General features: G+C 39.8%; 1 protein-coding gene and 1 pseudogene across 2 annotated transcripts; both read left to right on the top strand.

The window, feature by feature from the left end:
- Window positions 1-2,841: 2,841 nt before the first annotated feature.
- On the top strand, window positions 2,842-3,822 carry LOC306652248 (glyceraldehyde-3-phosphate dehydrogenase-like; annotated as a pseudogene). Its single transcript has one exon. The product of its transcript is annotated as a glyceraldehyde-3-phosphate dehydrogenase-like (transcript).
- An 11,850-nt stretch (window positions 3,823-15,672) lies between these two features.
- On the top strand, window positions 15,673-17,733 carry LOC306652259 (sprouty-related, EVH1 domain-containing protein 2-like). Its single transcript, XM_079125260.1, is given in 2 exon segments — window positions 15,673-16,768; window positions 16,771-17,733. Coding segments are annotated over 2 exon segments (1,227 nt in total). The 5' UTR covers window positions 15,673-16,245; the 3' UTR covers window positions 17,475-17,733.
- The last annotated feature ends 1,982 nt before the right edge of the window (window positions 17,734-19,715 follow it).

Here is a 19,715-nt window from a genome sequence, read left to right as displayed (position 1 = left end):
TCCAGGAAAAACAGTTGCCTTAATCTCATCTTCAAAGTCTCTTCTACCATACAAGGTCGCATATTTATAACTTACGGGTATTAGGGGTTAACGTTTGTATGGAGAGAGGGTTCTTTCTTCTTTCTACTACACCAAGAGCAAGTCAGAATTCACCTATGGTAAAACAGTAGTATGAAATGGGACACTGAGCAAGACAAGAGAGAAAAATATCATAGCAACTGTATAGGCATATTGAATAGAGTAAAGCAGCATGAAATAAAGAAAAAAAATCTATAGTTTGAAATTCAAGTTTAACCAAAGGAATGGAAGGGCAATCACAAAAATATTTTTCATGCGACAAAACTTAGGAAACCAGATTGAATGAATAAGAACTCCAAGATAAGTCCCTGAAAATAAATGAATATGGAAATCTAATTTTGTGTAAAATAAACATGCTGAACAAGCTCATAATGGAATAAATAAATAGGAATCAGAAATAGATGAAGCTTACAATTTATTTGGCATGCAAATTTATATAAAGTAAAGGGAAGGAAGAAAGTTATAAGGAATTAAAAGATGGTAGATTTTATAAAAGAAAAGCCAAATGATGTAATGAACTAATGAGTAACTATTACAGTTTCTGAATTAAATATATTAAAACCTTTCTTATATATCCAACTCACAGGTTAATATCTCAAAGTTAAAAGTGAGTGAAAATATTCATTGAATAATCATTTATGTGACACACTAAGGCCATTTTACCTGTGTCATATTAACCTCACCAAACACTATCATTTTAAGTAGGATAGTCTCCGTTTTCAAGATAAAATAATTTATTCAGAAAAGCGGAAAAGATGCAATGAAGGAGTAATTCTACAGGATTGAGGTATTGAGATTGTCATTTTGTTTTTACCTCCAAGCATACTTAATGCATGTCCCCAATCCACCAAGGATACATTGTATCCACTGAAGGTAAGGATATCCCTTATTATTTCAGCACAAAATTTTACGTTGTTCAACTTATTTGTGTCCAATCCCAAAAGCAAACTTTAACTTTTGCCTATTGCTTTGCCATCTCTAGTCAGAGAGGCAAAAGGAAGAAAATGAAAATTGAAGAAGCATCATTACTGACATTTCACACTTATATACTCATACAGGATAACTGATGAAGTGAAGAGTGATGTATAACACATGTAAGTATAAAACACTGTGAATTTTCACCTGTATATTATCATGTTATTGTTTTTATTTCTCTAATTGAAGACAGGGAGGTAGAAAACAAAAACAAAAAATGATCCTTGGGAGTGCACACAATAAAATAGATTGAATGAAGTGAAGGTAATCTGTCCCAGGGGATAACATGAAGAACCAGGTGTTTGAGCCCAAAATAAATGAGATATGGAGACTCAAGAAGTGGGAAGCCAAAGTACAATATTCCCCTAAATCCTCTGTCATCAGCACTGCCTTCCATTAACTCCTGATAATTTGTCATCAGTCTTCATCTCCTGTTCATAGCTCTAGGACTGGAGAGCATGTTCCCATGGGACTCAGGTCTCTCTACCTGTACTGGTAACTTCTCCATAAGCCTGTCCTCACCTCCAGCTTTTTTCTTATTATGTCCAGAGGTTATTTTCTCCATTTTCCTCTGCTTCTTCCTCTCTTTCTTCCCTATCATCTTCTTCTGGCTCCTCATTCTGACAAAGATGAAATGGAAAGCCTGGCAGCTAAAGCCCTCACTGACCCCATGCTGCATGTTGTACTGAAGGACCTCCAAACTGGGGAAGACCCAGCAATAACCAAACACCTGTAGCCACTCTGTAGGTCCACCAGCCTCTCTGGGGATCTGCAAGAAGAACTCTCCTCCCAAGGAGGAGGCAGCTCTGCTGATTTGTTCACAGCTTTCCTCTCCTTTTATGCTACTGTCCAAGCTGACATCACTGCCTCTTACAAGTTGACATCACTGCCTATTATTGTGCTTTTGTGGACCAATGGGATAGGGTCACCTCTCAGGAAATGCAATGGTGTGAATTCTTGCTTGTATTCTTGGAGGTCTTCTCCCTTCTGTCTCTCAGAAGACAGACACATTCCTCTTCATTTGAAAATACATGTAGTTCATGTTCATAGCTTTTTCCTCTTTCACTTGCCCTGAAGATGGAAAAGGCTCATTGAACAAAGTTGTTGAAAATCATTCATGTGGAAAAGGGGAGAAAAACTCAGACTCATCTCAGAGAGACCTGGTCATGGAATACTTTGATGTAGTTAATTGATTTTTAGGGAAGAAAATTTCAAATGTAAGAAGAGAGGATGGCAATGAGAATATGCCTGTGTGTGACCATGTGGAATGCAGATAAATGTGTCTGAGATGTATGGGAATTGTCTGTGTGGCACATCTTATCTGAGATGTGATCTTGTCATAAACCTGTGGAATAGAGGTTGTGGTATGTCTTGTGGGAATTTATGTACTTCCTATGCCTGGTGTTGTTAAAGGGGTTCGTGATGAGTGTGTCTCTCTGTGTGTAGCTGGTGTGCCCATGTGTTTGTATGAGTGTGTGCATCTTCTGTGTAATGACAGTACTTAATAGCTAATTATGACATTTTTTTAGACAACACAGTGCCCTCTGCCCCCAGAGTGTTCTCACCTTCTCATCTATATTCATTAAACTCAGTGTTATATTGGAGGATTCTCAAGAGCATTTCCCGAGTGGCTGTGTGTTTTATTCTTGTGCCCTTTGTGTGTTTAGAATCAATTCTACTACAACAAGGATCTAAAATATTTCATAAGGCTCTACTTTGCTCCTCCCTGTTCAACAGAGAGCTGCACATTCTTGGCTGGTGCACTGCCAGCAGCATTCCTGAGACAGGATGATGAAGGATGGAGTGAACAGATTTGACTGTATTGGGCTCTGGGTCACCAGGGCTGCTTTCAACTCTGGCAAAGTAGATATTGTTGCCATCAGTGACCCCTTCATTGACTTCACCTACATGGTCTATATTCCAGGAAGACTCCACCTATGATAAATTCAGTAGCACAGCCAAAGCTGAGAACCACAAACTTTCCATCAATGGAAAGTTTGTCTCCATCTGCTAGTTGCAAGATCCCGCTGATATCAAATGGGATGATGCTGGTGATGAATGTTTTGCAGAGTCCCCTGGTGTATTCACTACCATGGAGAAGGCTGGGGCTCATTTCAAAGCCAATGACAAAAGTGTCATCATCTCTGCTCCTTCTGCTGATGACCCCATGTTTGTGATGGATGTGAACCCTGAGAAGATCAAGATCATCAGTAATGCTTCCTATACCACCAACTGCTCAGACCCCCATCCCAAAGTCATCCATGACAATGTTGGGATTGTGGAATGACTCATGACAACACTCCATGACATCACTTCTTATCAGAAGATTGTGGATGAATCCCCTGGGAAACTGTGGCATGATGGCAAAGGGGCTACCCAGAATATAATCTTGCATCCACTTGTGTTGCCAAGGCTCTGGGAAAGGTCATTCCTGAACTGGATGGGAAGCTCACTGGCTTTCCGTGTGCCCACCCCCAATATATCAGCTGTGGATCTAACCCGTTGCCTGGAGAAAGCTGCCAAATACCATGACATCAAGAAGGTGGTCAAGCAGACACACAAGGCCCCCTCAAGGCCATCCTGGCCTACATGGAGTACCAGATCATCCCTTGTGACTTTAAAAGAGATACCCACTCTTCCACCATTGATGCTGGGGCTGGCATTGCCCTCAACAACCATTTTGTCAAGCTCATTTCCTGGTATGACAATGAATTCAGCTACAGCAACAGGATGGTAGACTTCATGGTCCCCATGGCCTCCAAGGAGTAAGAGCCCTGGACCTTCTGCACCAACAAGAACACAGAGTAAGACAAAGGCTGCTGGGGAGCTCCTGCCCCTAACTCAGTCACTAAACACACTGAGAATCTCTCTCATCTCAATTTCCATCCCAGACCCCCTGAAAAAGAGCACGGGCATAGGGAGCACTACTGTCACATGCCATCAAGTACAAGTGCTCTGCATCCAGAAAAAGAATTATAGACATGTATATATTTTTAAAATCTCTAGTTTGTCTGATTTCTGTGCTTCTCTGTTTTCAGTGGGAAGAGCCATATCCTTGAATTCACAAACATTATTAAATTGGAATGGAATGAAAGGTTTTGTTCCTGAAGTCCCATGTAGTGCACATTTGTGGCGCAGAAAACAACCATACAGGAGTTATAGAGTGTTTTCATTCATTCACAAAATGAAATGGATTTTCTAGGATGTTATTCAATTCTGAAACCCCGATTGTTTTTAAAATTCCTTCATGATGGTATTTTGATTATATTTCTATATCCTCAGTAGACTTAAACATAGATAAGTACCATCCCCACAAAATTTTGGGTTAATATGTGTTCCTACCACTTAAAATATGTTTTTTGTTCTGTTTGAAGAATAAACATTATTATTACATTATATTTACATGTTTTGTAGTTTTAGATTGTTAACCAGTTTTCACAAGTCATTATCTATCGACCATCTTAAGGATGATTGACTGACAATTCATAGTTCTACATTTTTATGTGTCAGATATTACTGGGATAGTAGTAGACACAGTTTAATTTTGTGTTCGTTCTTTACTTTTAGGTCTTACTGACAGTACAAGTTGAAGTGACATTTCTAATGAATTCACCCTTTCTCCTCTGACATTTGATACTGTTCCCACAAAACGTAGCCATAAAGATCCCCATGTGCCCCCAAAATGCAGTTATTCTTGATGAGATCCTGTTGATGAGACAGAAAAAAAAGACCCAGATGCCTTAAAAAGGACAAAGGAGATGAAGTGTAGGATTGGGTACAAACTATACCTTTCTTTCGGAGAATGATCACAGATGCTGAACTGGACATCTTCAGGTATGCTCAGATTCCTATTTTTCTGACCTAGACTTTGCTGTTCTACCTGTTCCTTGCCAGCATTAGAGAGAGTGGGTAGAAAGATGAGTCTCTTAAGTCTATTAATATGGTGAATTACGTTTATTGATTTCCTGATGTTGAACCAACCTTGCATCCCTGGGATGAAACCCACTTGATCATGGTGTACTATCTTTTCAATATGTTTTTGTATGCGATTTGCTAAAATTTTGTTGAGAATTTTTGCATCGATGATCATTAAGGATATTGGTCTGAAATTTTCTTTCCTTGATGAGTCTTTGTCTGGTTTAGGTATCAGTGTGATATTGGCTTCATAGAATGAGTTTGGGAGGGTTCCCTCCTCTTCTATTTTATGGAATACTTTGAGAAGTATTGGAATGAGCTCTTCTTTAAAGGTTTTGTAGAACTCGGCTGAGAACCCATCTGGTCCCAGACTTTTCTTTGTTGGTAGGCTTTTGATGACTTCTTCTATTTCAGTACTTGAAATTGGTCTATTTAAATTGTGTATGTCCTCCTCGTTCAGTTTAGGCAATTCATATGTCTCTAGAAACCTTTTGATGTCTTCGAAATTTTCTATTTTTTTGGAGTATAGATTTTCAAAATAGCTTCTAATTATGTTTTGTATTTCAATCCTGTCTGTTGTGATATTTCCTTGTTCATTCCGAATTTTAGTGATTTGGGTTTTCTCTCGTCTTTGTTAGTGTGGCTAAAGGTTTATCAATTTTGTTTATTTTTTTGAAGAACAAACTTTTTATTTTGTCAATTTTTTGTATTGTTTCTTTTGTTTCAATTTCATTTATTTCAGCTCTGAGTTTAACTATTTCCTGTCTTCTACTACTTTTGGTGCTGTTCTGTTCTTCTTTTTCTAGGGCTTTGAGCTGTAGTGTTAGGTCGTTTATTTGTTGAGTTTTACTTCTTTTATTAAATGAGCTCCATGAAATAAATTTCCCTCTAAGTACTGCTTTTAGTGTCCCAGAGATTTTGATATGATGTTTCTTTGTTCTCATTTACCTCTAAGAATTTTTTAATTTCCTTCCTAATATCTTCTGTTATCCATTCATCATATAATAGCATATTGTTTAATCTCCAGATGTTGGAATAGTTTCTGTGTTTTACTGTTTCATTTATTTCTAACTTCAATCCATTATGATCTGATAGAATACATGGTAGTGACTCTATCTTCTTGTATTTGCTAACATTAGCCTTGTGGCATAATATATGGCCTATTTTAGAGAAGGATCCATGTGCTGCTGAGAAGAAAGTGTATTTGCTCTTGGTTGGATGGTATATTCTATAAATGTCCGTTAAGTCCAAATTATTGATTGTGTTATTGAGATCTATGGTTTCTTTGTTCAATTTTTGTCTGGAAGATCTGTCCAGTAGTGAGAGAGGCGTGTTAAATCACCTAGTATTATTATGTTATGGTCTATTTGGTTTCTGAAATTGAGAAGGATTTGTTTGACATACATGGATGATAGATGCAGAAAAAGCATTTGATAAAATGCAGCACCCCTTCATGCTCAAACACTAGAAAAAATAGGGATAGTGGGAACATTCCTTAACATTGTAAAGGCCATTAATGCTAAGCCCACAGCTAATATCATTCTAAATGGTGAAAAACTGAAAGCATTCTCCCTAAAAACTGGAACAAGGCAGGGATGCCCTCTTCCACCACTTCTATTCAACATCGTTCTTGAGACTCTGGCCAGAGCAATTAGACAAACCAAAGAAATTAAAGGGATATGAATTGGAAAAGAAGAACTCAAACTATCTCTGTTCGCTGATGATATGATTACATATTTAGAGGAACTTGGAAATTCCACCAGAAAACTCTTAGAACTCATAAGTGAATTCAGTAAAGTAGCAGGTTACAAGATCAATGCCCATAAATCCAACGCATTTTTATACATAAGTGACGAACCTTCAGAAGGAGAAATTAGGAAAACTATCCCATTCACAATAGCCTCGAAAAAAATAAAATACTTGGGAATCAATCTCACAAAAGAGGTGAAAGACCTCTACAATGAGAACTATACAACCTTAAAGAAAGAAATTAAAGAACACCTTAGAAGATGGAAAGATCTTCCATGTTCTTGGATAGGAAGAATTAATATTGTCAAAATGGCCATACTACCTAAAGTGCTATACAAATTCAATGCAATTCCAATTAAAATCCCAACGACGTACCTTACAGAAATAGAGCAAGCAATTATGAAATTCATCTGGAAGAATAAGAAACCCAGAATAGCTAAAGCAATCCTTAGCAGGAAGAGTGAAACAGGGGGTATTGCAATACCAGATCTTCAACTCTACTACAAAGCAATAGTAACAAAAATGGCATGGTATTGGTACCAAAATAGAAAGGTAGATCAATGGTACAGAATAGAGGACACGGACAGAAACCCAAGTAAATGCAATTTTCTCATACTAGACAAAGGTGCCAAAAATATGCAATGAAGAAAAGATAGCCTCTTCAACAAATGGTGCTGGGAGAATTGGAAATGCATATGCAACAGAATGAAACTAAACCCCTATCTCTCACCATGTACGAAACTAAACTCAAAATGGATTAAGGACCTCGGAATCAGACCAGAGACCCTGCAGATTATAGAAGAAAAAGTAGGTCCAGATCTTCAACATGTCGGCCTAGGACCAGACTTCCTTAACAGGACTCCCATAGCACAAGAAATAAAAGCAAGAATCAATAACTGGGATAGATTCAAACTAAAAAGCTTTCTCTCAGCAAAGGAAACTATCAGCAATGTGAAGAAAGAGCCTACAGAGTGGGAGAATATCTATGCTCAATCAGATAGAGCACTAATCTCCAGAATCTATAAAGAACTCAAAAAACTCTACTCCAAGAATTCAAATAATCCAGTCGACAAATGGGCTAAGGAAATGAATAGACACTTCACAGAAGAAGATCTACAAGCAGTCAACAAACATATGGAAAAATGTTCAACATCTCTAGTAATAAGAGAAATGCAAATGAAAACCACCCTAAGATTCCATCTCACCCCAATTAGAATGGCAATTATCAAGAATACGAGCAACAACAGGTGTTGGCGAGGATGTGGGGAGAAAGGTACACTCATACATTGCTGGTGGGGCTGCAAATTAGTGCAGCCACTCTGGAAAGCAGTGTGGAGATTCCTTAGAAAACTTGAAATGGACCCTCCATTTGACCCAGCTATCCCACCCCTTGGCCTATACCCAAAGGACTTAAAATCAGCATACTACAGAGATACAGCCACATCAATATTCATAGCTGCTCAATTCACAATAGCCAGACTGTGGAACCAACCTAGATGCCCTTCAATAGATGAGTGGATAAAGAAACTGTGGTATATATATACAATGGAATATTACTCAGCCATAAAGAATGATAAAATTATGGCATTTGCAGGCAAATGGATGAAATTGGAGAACATCCTGATAAGTGAGATAAGCCAATCTCAAAAAGCCAAAGGACGAATGATATCACTAATAAGTGGAGGATGACACATAATGGGGGGGAGTGAAGTGTTAGTATTAGGGTTAGAGTTAGGGTTAGGGAGGGGGGAAAGTATGGAGGAAGGAAGTACTGTATAGAGGGAAAAGAGGGGTGGGAGGGGTGGGGGGAAGGGAAAAAATAACAGAATGAATCAAACAACATTGTTCTATGTAAATTTATGATTACACAAATGGTATGCCTTTATGCCATGTACAAACAGAGAAACAACATGTATCCCATTTGTTTACAATAAAAAAAAAAGAATTAAGTGTTTACCAATGGGAATATGGGAAGAGTGAGAATTAATATACTTTGTGTCTTTTTGTTAGTTTGACATGTATGTATGTCCATTAGTTTCTTGTTCTGTGATGAATGATATGAGTTTGTGTCTGTGTGTTGTTCATTTTATGTGTTTTAACTGTTCTGTGTAATTAATGAAACATTTTCAGAGATGACAGCAATTAGTGTATTTGTGAAATCTGAGGAAAATATCACAGGAAGTGAAGGTGTGGAAATCAATGTGTATGAGTAGAAAACACATGAGTTTTGGAAGCAGGTTTATGTGTAATTAATGTGCCATGTTTTTATTCATGTAACATAGGAGGTACTTAGAATGTAAAACTAGTCACATGCAACATGGATGAATTTTTTCCCATATGATGATGAGTGAAAGCAGCCAATGTACAAAGGAACTAAATAGACACTTCTCAAAAGATGAAATAACATGGTGAACAAATGTGTGAAAAAATGTTCAACATCTCTAGCAATTGGGGAAATGGAAATTAAAACTACACTGAGATTTGTCCTCACTCAATCAAAATGGCAATTATCAAGAATACAAGTAAGAATAAATGCTGATGAGGATGTGGGGACAAAGGTGCACTCTGGAAAGCATAGAACTTAGTATCAGGAGAAGATAAGAGAAAAATAAAAATAAACTAGTGAAAATAATACAAAATCTAACCAAGATTTTAATCCAAAAAAAAAAAAAAACAAATCCTCAAAAGACAAGGCAAGGGAAAAATACATTATTAAAATGCTGAAAATTAGAGAACAAGAAACAAATATGTTTATGTATATATGTCCCTGAACCAAGCAGCACAGTAAGATAACACACACACACACACACACACATACACACACACACACACCAGAAAAGAAAAACAAATCTAAAGATTAAAGGAACTGTCTCCACTGAGATGGTCAAAATAGTTGCCCACACTAGGTGGTCACTGTCTGTGTCCATCAATCTTCCTTTCCAATTCATCCTGAGCTACCCACTGGCAGAGCAAGGGATGGGGTTGTTACCACTTCCTGTATGTGTGCTGCTCCTAATACAGAAGCTGCTTGATGTTAGACTCACCTTCCCTTCTCACCATTATGAGGTGGGATGAGTTGGGGAGAATTGTCAGTTGGCATTTTGTCTACTCAGACCAGCTGGTGCACTCTCAGTTTCCTGCTTCTGCAGGGTTGTGGGATGGGAGCTCCGGCTGGTGGGGCTGAGGTCTAACTAGGCCTCAGGTCTAATCAGAGTTTGTTGGGTGGTGACTGCTTTGGAGAGATTAGATCCACGTGCCTCTCTGGCTTGACAATAGCTGATCTCTGATGTGGGTCCTGTTTTCAGAAGCCTTGTAAGAAACCCAATCATGTGGAATGGGAGTCAATCCTCCACTCAGTGCTGCCCATGAGCACAGCTTTCCCAGGCTTAGTCCCTGAGTGAACTCACCCCTGCTGCTCAGATTCCCAGGTCATTTCAACTGCTCACAAGGGCTGCCAAATGAAAAGGATAGGCAAATTAGGCTCCCCTCCCACTTCCAACTCAAATCACCCTACGTATAGTCTTCTCTGTGCCTGTTTCACTCACATTCTGCAAGGAACACCCTGGGCCACCAGGCACCCACTGGGATATTGTGACAGAGCGTGCTCTGATGTCTTATCGTTTGAGCCACTGTTGCAGCAAGATTTCCCCTGGATGGCTCCTGCCTCAGCTTCTCTGGCCAGTTGGAATACAGAGAGAGCTTAAGAAGCATCATTCTACAGTGCACCTCTGTATCACCCATTCTAGGGACACGTTTGTTTTTTAAAAATATACATAACAGTAGAGTGTACTTTGGCATATATTCATGGAGCATAATTTCCCACTCTTCTGGTTGTAAATGAGTTGGAGTTACATTGGTCATGTATTCATGTATGAACATAGGAAAGTTATATCCAGTTTATTCTACTCTATTTTCTATTCTCATACTTCTTTCTTCCCTTCATTCCCCTTTATTTTGTTTTAGCATCAACATATCCTACAGAACATCCATCCTTTGCAATTTTGGGATTGCCATATTTCACGTAGCATGTTCATCTCCAGTTACATCCATCTACTGGCAAATAAAATAATTTAATTTGTCTTTATGGCTGAGTATGATTCCATTGTGTATATATACCACCTGTTCTTTATGCATTCATCTGGCATCGGGAAACTAGGTTGCTTCCACAGCTTAGTATTATGAATTGAGCTGTTATAAACAGTGATATGACTGTGTCATGTTAGTTTACTGTTTTTTAAGTCCTTTGAGTGTCTGCTAAGGAGTGGGATAATTCGTTCAAATGATGGTTCCATTCCAAGATTTTGAAGGTGTCTCCATGTTGCTAGTGTATTTGTGTGTCTCTTTCTCTCTTTTCATTAAAGCCCTGAGTTGAGTACATTTTATAGCACTATTGCAGACAAATGATTATATATGGTGATAGTTTCCACACATTCAACACAATCTCATGGTTTCTGGATGCAATTTGTATATTATTTGTGTCACATGTTCTTAACAATACACATTTAAAATGTTTCAGATTTATTTTGGAAGACTAAATTTTTATCTATGTTTTTGATGGTACATAATCACAGTTGAACTGTGGAACTAAAGATTACAAGGATAATCCACAAACTTTCTCTTCCTTTTCAGTAAGACTTAAATGGAAAGTATGTGTTAAGGATTTTCTTTTTCCTTTGCTATTAACACTGTGAACTTATAATTCAATTATAAATTTACAGAGATTTAAAAATAGTTATTACTTCCAAAAATGATTACCTACACATTAAAATAGGCATTGACATTGTTTTCATTTTCTTTGTCCTTCCTATTTTACACTTAGCATACTTAATGACTACCTCAATCCATATATGCTTTTAGTTTTTGAATGGGAAAGGAAATTGTGTAAAATAACTGACTTTGAGAATTTAAATTCCATTTTCTACTGAGTGTTCTGGGTCAAGAAAGAAATATTGAGGAGGTTTTTATTTTTGTATCTTTATATGTAGAAACTTCATTCTTCCATTCCAAATCAGTTTGACCTTGCAAATTCTAGACTATGTGCACTGAGACACTATGTGACCTCACAATTTAATTAAAAAATAAATATGAAATGGAAACATTTTATGGAGTATTCATTGCCTAACTTTCCAACTTAATTTATGAGCTCTTTCCTTGTTGCAGCCTTTCCTCGAGCCATAACATATTAACTTTATGTTCTTCGAAGTGTTATACTGTTGCACATTTCAATGCCTTTGAACATCCTATCATTTAAAACTTTAAAGCCCTTAATCATTCTCTTCAACCTGGTGAACTCCAACTCATCCTTTAAGACATGGCTCAGTTTCTGACTATAGATAGATCATATTGTTGTGTGTTTCCTCTCACCACTGCCTCTTATACATACTTTCATTCCAGACCTTTGCAGAAATCAAGAGATATCCTTTAATTATATTTGCTTTTTCTTCTAGGCTTGAACTATTTGTTGATAGAAACAGAATACTATTATGCTTTATATCTCACTTGTGTAGTCCTGGATCTGAGATGTCACAGATGCTCAACAAATGAAAAAGAATAATGTAATACTTGAAAAAAAAATAGACAATAAACCAGGCACAGTAGCACATGCCTGTAAATTCCAGCTACTTGGGAGGTTGATACAGGAAATTTACAAGTATTAGGCTAGACTGGGCAACTAGTGAGACCCCATCTCAAAATAAAGAATAAAATTTTTCTGATCTTATTCCTAAACCAGATGGGAGATTTTTCTATCATCTAAGGTCTTCTTTAATTTCTTTCTTCAGTATTCTCTAATTTTCATTCTAGAGGTCTTTCACCTCCTCAGTTGCATTTATTCTATTTTTAGGCTATGTTGAATGAAATTGTTTTTTCTGATTTCATTCTCATCAGATTCATTATTGGAGTATATGAAAGCTTTTTATGTTGATCTTGTATCCTGCTTTGAAATTTTATCAGTTCTAGAAGTCTTCTGGTGGAGATTTTTGGAACTTATGCCTGTATAATCATGTCCTTAGCAGAGATAAATTGGTTTCAGTTTTTTTCTTATTTGTATACCTTTAATTTCCTTCTCTTGCCTAATTGATCTGGGTAGAGTTTTATGAACTATATTGAAGAGAATTGGTGAAAGAGGGCGTCCTTGTCTTGTTCCTTGTTTTGGAGGAAATGTGTTCAGTTTTTTTCCATTCAGTTAGATTTTGGCTTTGGTTTTTATCATATAGAGGACTTTATAATATTGAGGTGAATTTCTTTTATCCATGGTATCTTCAAAGTTTTTAATATGAATGAGTGCTGGATTTTTAAAAAGCTTTTGCTGCATCTATTGATATTATAACATGATTTTTGCTCATGATTCTATCTATGTGATGTTGTACATATATTGATTTGCAAATGTTGAACTGACCTTGAATTCCTGGTATGAAATCAACTTGATTAATGGGTACAGACTTTGTAATGTGTTTCTGAATGCAAATTACTGAAACACTGTAACTGGTACAAGAAAACACAGAATACTCCAGCATATCAGCATGGGCACTAACTTTGTTAATAAGACTTCTAAAGTTCAAGAAATATAATCAAGAATTAATACAATAGGTTCAAATTTTAAAAATTCTGCACAGCAAAGGAAACTATTAAGAATATGAAGAGAAATTCTACAGAATGGGAGGGAATCTTTTCCACCTACTCTTGAGAAAGTGGATTAATATCCAGAATACATGGAGAACTCAGAAAACTGAACATCAAAAACAAAAACAAAATAATCCTCTTGATATTGAATAAATAAACTAAAGAGAGATTTTTCAGAAAAAAAAATACAAATAGTGAACAAATACATAAAAAAAATTCAACAACCTCATCAGCCAGGAAAATGCAAATAAAAACTGAACTGAGATTTCATCCTATTCCAGGTAGAATGGCAATCACAAGGAATATAAATAATACTAAATTTGTATACAAATAATACTAAATGCTAGCAAGGATGTAAGTTTCACTCATACATTGTTCATAGGATTTCAAATTAGTATAACCACAGTATGGATAAAGCAGTATGGAGATTCCTTTAAAAAACAAAAACTAGGAATGGGATTATCATATAACCTAGATCTCCCTTTCTTTGATAGTTATATAAAAGAACTGAAATTAACATGCTGTAGTGATACAAGCATACTGATATATATAGCAGCACATTTCACAATAGCCAAATTATTCAACTAGTCCAGGTGCTCATCAACAGACAAATGGATAAAGAAAATGTGGAATATATATACAATGGTGTTTTACTCTGCCATAAAGAAAAATTAAATTACATCATTTGCTGATAAATGGATGGCAATGTAGAACATCATGCTAATTAAAATAAAAGACAAAGTCAAATTTTGAGTATTTTCTCTCACGTGAGGAAGAGAGAAATAAGGAATTTTTAAAAAGGGAAATGGCAGAAAAATAGAACAGGGAAAAGTAGAATAGAGGAAGAATATTGCAGGGAGAGGGAGAAGGAATGGGAAAGGAGATGAGCTACACAGTGAAATTGACCAAATTATGCCATGTGCTTGGATGAATATATCACAGTGACTTTCACGTTAATGTTTATCTATGATGCATAATTTTAAAACAATAAATAAATAAATAAAAGACAGATCAAGAGAGTAGGGGAGAGAGATTAGGACATAGGAAGATGGGAGGGAAAAGAACATTATTTTATTTTACATTAATATGTGTTAGTGACAACAAGTGCTCTGAAAATTTATATAAAGAAGAAATTGAAAGCAATTGCATTCATTAAACCTGTTGAGAAGGCAGTGTTCCAGTTATTTCTTTTAAGTAGGTTAAAAGGAAATGTAGCATATTAAAGATAAAGGAGCAAAGTTATTCATAATGGCAAGAATGTGAATATGCTGTTACATGTTTTAGTTGTTATGGTGTTCCTGGCAGCAAATAATCACAATGTGCCATGGAAAGAGGGTTTGAAAGTGGTAGTTTGGCTATAGCATGGAATTCTGAGGCTTTCTGTATCTTCTAAATTTAATATATAGTCCTAGTACTCAAATTAACTTTTCAGGATGGCAAGATTTTCTCATGGTTCAGTGCATCAGACACTATAAGCAGAAGCAAAAGGGAAAATTCCCTCATTACCTTTTTTTTTCATTGTAAGAAATATTTTGCAGATTTACCTAAAGAGAAACCCCTTATTAGCCAGAGGTAAGTCACAACTCTCATATATGGGAATATGATAAGCATAACTATTGTTCATTATTTTTCCTTGTGCTACACTGAAGGCAGTCATTACTCTATTCCTTTTATCTAGAATGCTTTACATTTTTATAACCTGACAAAAATCTGTTTGGAAAAAAACAAAACAAAACAAAACAGAAAAAGAGAGTGGCTGTTGAATAGGCAACGAGTAGTTTTTGATGCTTGCTTGTAAATTAGAAGATGTCTTTCTGTAAATGTGGTGAAAATATTTTAGGGAAGAATATAGACATGATGCAATAGGAAATAAGAAAGCATTGAATACTCTAGATAATGTGCATAATTTCTAACATGGCAGATTTTCTTTAAAGACACCTCTTAAAAATTTGCTATAAAACTTTCTCACCTATTAGAAAATCAGTTTTCTTTTTCAGAGGAGCACACACTTTTTTGTCATAAAGATATAAAGTATATGGTTAAATGAAAATTTTTATTTTCCAAATGCGTATGCCGTTTCCTGAAATGTAAACATAGATTCAAGTAATAGTTTTTAAATATTTGCAAACAAAATATTCCATTGCATTTTGCTTTTTCAAATACTCTAACTTGTTCTTCATTTCTCATTAAAATTGAAAGACTAATTTTTTTATGATTTTGTTTTTATTTTGAACTACTTAAAAGAAAGGGTGAGGAACAAATAGTATCTTTTTTTTAGTCTCTAAAAACAATAATTTGAGCTTTTTGCACTCCACCACCTCTGGCCGCTGGGAAGACATCATCGCTTCCGCCCTACTTCCTCCTCCTGTTGGCGGCGGTGAGAATCCAATATGGAGTAAATCGGTGGAGTGGAGAGATGGGGCTCGGACGCGGGGCCCTGCACCGCCTCCCAGGCGCACCTCCCCCGGCCGCCGACCGCTCCCCGGAACCGTGATTGGCCCGGCCCCCGGGGCGACCCCGGGCCCAGCCCCCGCCCGCCGCCGGACCTTTCCTCCTCGGAGCAGTCCCGCTGCTCCGGGCGCGCTTGTTTTTCTTCTGCTCTCCCCCACCGCGGTCCCCTGCCCAAAGCTCGCCCTGCGCCCGCTCCGAGCCCCCGACCTCCGCCCGCCTGGCCCGCGGCGCCGCTCGCTCCCCCGGCAGCTGGCCGGTGCACCCCTTCCCCAAGCCTCACCCCGCGCTCGGGTCGCCCAGCTTCCCCTTCTGCCTCCGGCGCCCCCTTCATCTCTAGCCCCCTCCCCCCAACCAAATCAGGCGATCTCCGGAGATGTGAAGAGGGGGGTGAGCGGACAGGAAGATGAAGGGAGCGGAGCTGCCCACCGCGGGACAGGCGTCTAGGTGAACAAGAAAATGACCAAAGAAACACACCCGGACGATGACAGCTATATTGTGCGAGTCAAGGCTGTGGTTATGACCAGAGATGACTCCAGCGGGGGATGGTTCCCACAGGAAGGAGGCGGGATCAGTCGCGTCGGGGTCTGTAAGGTCATGCACCCCGAAGGCAATGGACGAAGAGGCTTTCTCATCCATGGTGAACGACAGAAAGACAAACTGGTGGTGTTGGGGTGCTATGTAAGGAAGGACTTGGTCTACACCAAAGCCAATCCAACGTTTCATCATTGGAAGGTCGATAATAGGAAGTTTGGACTTACCTTCCAAAGCCCTGCTGATGCGCGAGCCTTTGACAGGGGAGTGAGGAAAGCAATCGAAGACCTCATAGAAGGCTCTACAACATCATCTTCCACTATCCATAATGAAGCTGAGCTTGGTGATGATGACGTTTTCACAACAGCCACAGATAGTTCTTCTAATTCCTCTCAGAAGAGGGAACAGCCTACTCGGACAATCTCCTCTCCCACGTCCTGTGATCACCCCTCGACCCATACCCCCCGGACCATTACCACCTCGACCAGCGGATGCCAAGGCCCTACCCCCAGGTGAGCTTCCCCGACGACGACGAGGAGATCGTGCGCATCAACCCGCGGGAGAAGATCTGGATGACCGGCTACGAGGATTACCGGCACGCGCCGGTCCGGGGCAAATACCTGGACACCTTGGAGGACGCGGACTCCTACGTGCGCTTCGCCAAGGGCAAGGTCCCCAAGCATGACTACAACTACCCCTACGTGGACTCCTCGGACTTTGGCCTCGGGGAGGACCCCAAAGGCCAGGGTGGCAGCGTGATCAAGACGCAGCCCTTGCGGGGCAAGTCCCGGCGGCGGAAGGAGGACGGCGAGCGCTCACGGTGCATGTACTGCAGGGACATGTTCAACCACGAGGAGAACCGAAGGGGCCACTGTCAGGACGCGCCCAATTCCGTGAGAACTTGCAACCGCAGGGTGAGCTGCATGTGGTGCGCGGACAGCATGCTCTATCACTGTATTTCGGACCCAGAGGGAGACTATACAGACCCTTGCTCGTGCGACACTAGCGACGAGAAGTTTTGCCTCCGGTGGATGGCTCTTATTGCCTTGTCTTTCTTGGCCCCCTGTATGTGCTGTTACCTGCCCCTTCGGGCCTGCTACCACTGCGGGGTGATGTGCAGGTGCTGCGGCGGGAAGCACAAAGCAGCCGCGTGACTCGGTCCCCACCCCTCCCGCCTCCACCCACAGCCACAAGGGAACTTGTTGTCTCTCACATACTCTCATCTTCTGCCCTGCGCCCTTCCATTCCCAGGGGCGAGGAGTGCAAGAGGCCTCCCAGATCCCTGGTCCCTTGAGGCACCATTCCAGCCTGGGGCACCTGCGCGGTGGACTCGCCACCCTCCGGCACCCACTGCGTCAGCCACACGCCCATACCCATGCTCGCCCAGTGTTCTAAGGAAAGAAACCTCCTGCATAGACTGTAACCAGTCTTATCCACGTCTTGATTTCCCGTCTCTCCTCCCGGCCTCTTCCAGTTCGAATGAGTCTGCAGTGGAAACTGCTCATTTTTTGGTGGGTTTTGTAGTTATTCTTCCCGAGAGCACCGAAGACTGTCCCTCAGTCTGGCTAGCCTGTTGCTTGCAAGCATCAGGTTCCAGGGGAAACAGGACGTCAGAGTGCTGAAACCCGCCCGGAAGAGTTCTCACCTGCAGTCAGTTGGCATGTATAGGAGGTGAGCTAGTTAAACACCTTGTACCACAAAACAATATCGCTTTAACTTTTCTAAAGCCAAATTTCCCATGTAAGCTGCAGTTTCTACCCTTAGCCCATTGTCATTTTCTGCCCCCCCCAATTTGTTGAATTTATTCACTGATGTAAAACATTCACCTATAAAATGACTGAGAATTGAGCCTTAATTTCAGATTAACTTGTGAGAATCAGGAAAAATTCCTTAAACTGCATCTCATCCTCTTCAGAGCTAGAAAGGGGATTTCAGGTTTCTATGAGCCTCCCCAGTTAACCCCTAAGATAGAACTTTTTAAAAATGTGTTGCCACCACTTCTCAAAACTTAGCAATATTAAAATAAGACGTTAATGAAGTAAGAAATTTTGCTCATCGTTCTGCAAACCGAATAGTCTATTCAAACACAAACCAGTGTTCTTTGAGAAACACTAAGGTTGTGACTAAAACCATAGGAGCTCTCCCACCCCACCCCCAGCAACTATTTTATATCAACCGGGGGATTTTAAATGTCATAAATTTGAAGAGTGGTGGGTTGCATTTTGTTTGTGGGTTTGTTTTTGTTTTCATTTTGGACTCAATTTCACATCACCAGATTCTTCATTTATACTTGGGAAAAAACAAGGCCATATGTAAAAACCCTTCCAATGCCTAAGTGTCTTCTCCTGCAACTCCACACCCAGACTTGCCACTTTGGGTGCATAGATAGTTAGGTCAGCCGACTTGAGTCTACCTGTCACCTTGCCGTGTAGGAGGCTTCTAATTAGCTGAAAAAGAGTATTTTTCTAATATATTGCAAAGAATAGCCAAATCTTCTTATTGAAGAAAAAAGAAAAATGAACAGTGGTTACCTGTACCTGGCATAGTACAATCAGAACCTCGTGGAGAACACAGGGGCCAGACTTGCCGATGCTGGCTGTTCTTCCCGCCAAGATCTTCCTATGGTCATTGCCAGCTGAGGGCACAGCCTGGTCCCACTCTCCTCCCTCTCCCCCTCCCTTCTTTATTGCACACAGGACAACAGTCTTCAAGGAAAGGGACTTTCTTCCAGTCTGCCATTCGTACTGGGAAAGTGCTCGCCATGCTTACCTTCATGGGAATGCTATCAGCTCGCCCGAGAGCCCGTCATGCTTCTTTAGACAGATCATCCGTGTAAATACCCAATGTGCTTATGAGTTAGTTGGTAGACGTTTTCGTTTGTTGGAATGACTAGTTGGGGCTTTCCAGTGTGGAAAAGGAGCAGAGAGCTGTCCGTCTGGATCGATGGAAGGAAAGAGAACCCCTTCCCTGCCAGGAGAACACCCAGCCAGCCTCCGATGCTGTGGAGGACCATCTGCCCCAGCCTGAGGTGTTGCCTCGGGGCCTTTCTCTAAGGTCACCTCTCTGCAAAGCACAACACTAATCTATGTTCACCAGACCTCAGTTCAGTGCCCCTATTTATTTCAGTGAGACACACGCATCCCAGACGCTTTGTTTGTTACCTGTATTTAGTCGTTCCTTGTTTTCTCTCCCCTTACCCCTCGCTGGTTTTCCCCCTTCTAAAGAGTTATGCTAGTGAATCCTGGACCACATATCCTTTTTGGTTTACAAAGGCAGCGGTTAAGGGCACAAAGACGGCCATGGGGACATTTATGTAAATACGTCTCTCCAATTGCCACACTGCAGCTGAACAGTGTGTAGTATTTTCCCAGTCAGCTTTGCCATACTGACGTCAA

This window comes from Sciurus vulgaris, assembly GCF_902686455.1.
Source record: "Sciurus vulgaris genome assembly, contig: HiC_scaffold_155_arrow_ctg1, whole genome shotgun sequence".
NCBI lineage: Eukaryota > Metazoa > Chordata > Mammalia > Rodentia > Sciuridae > Sciurus > Sciurus vulgaris.
This window is presented reverse-complemented; position numbering and strand designations above follow the sequence as displayed.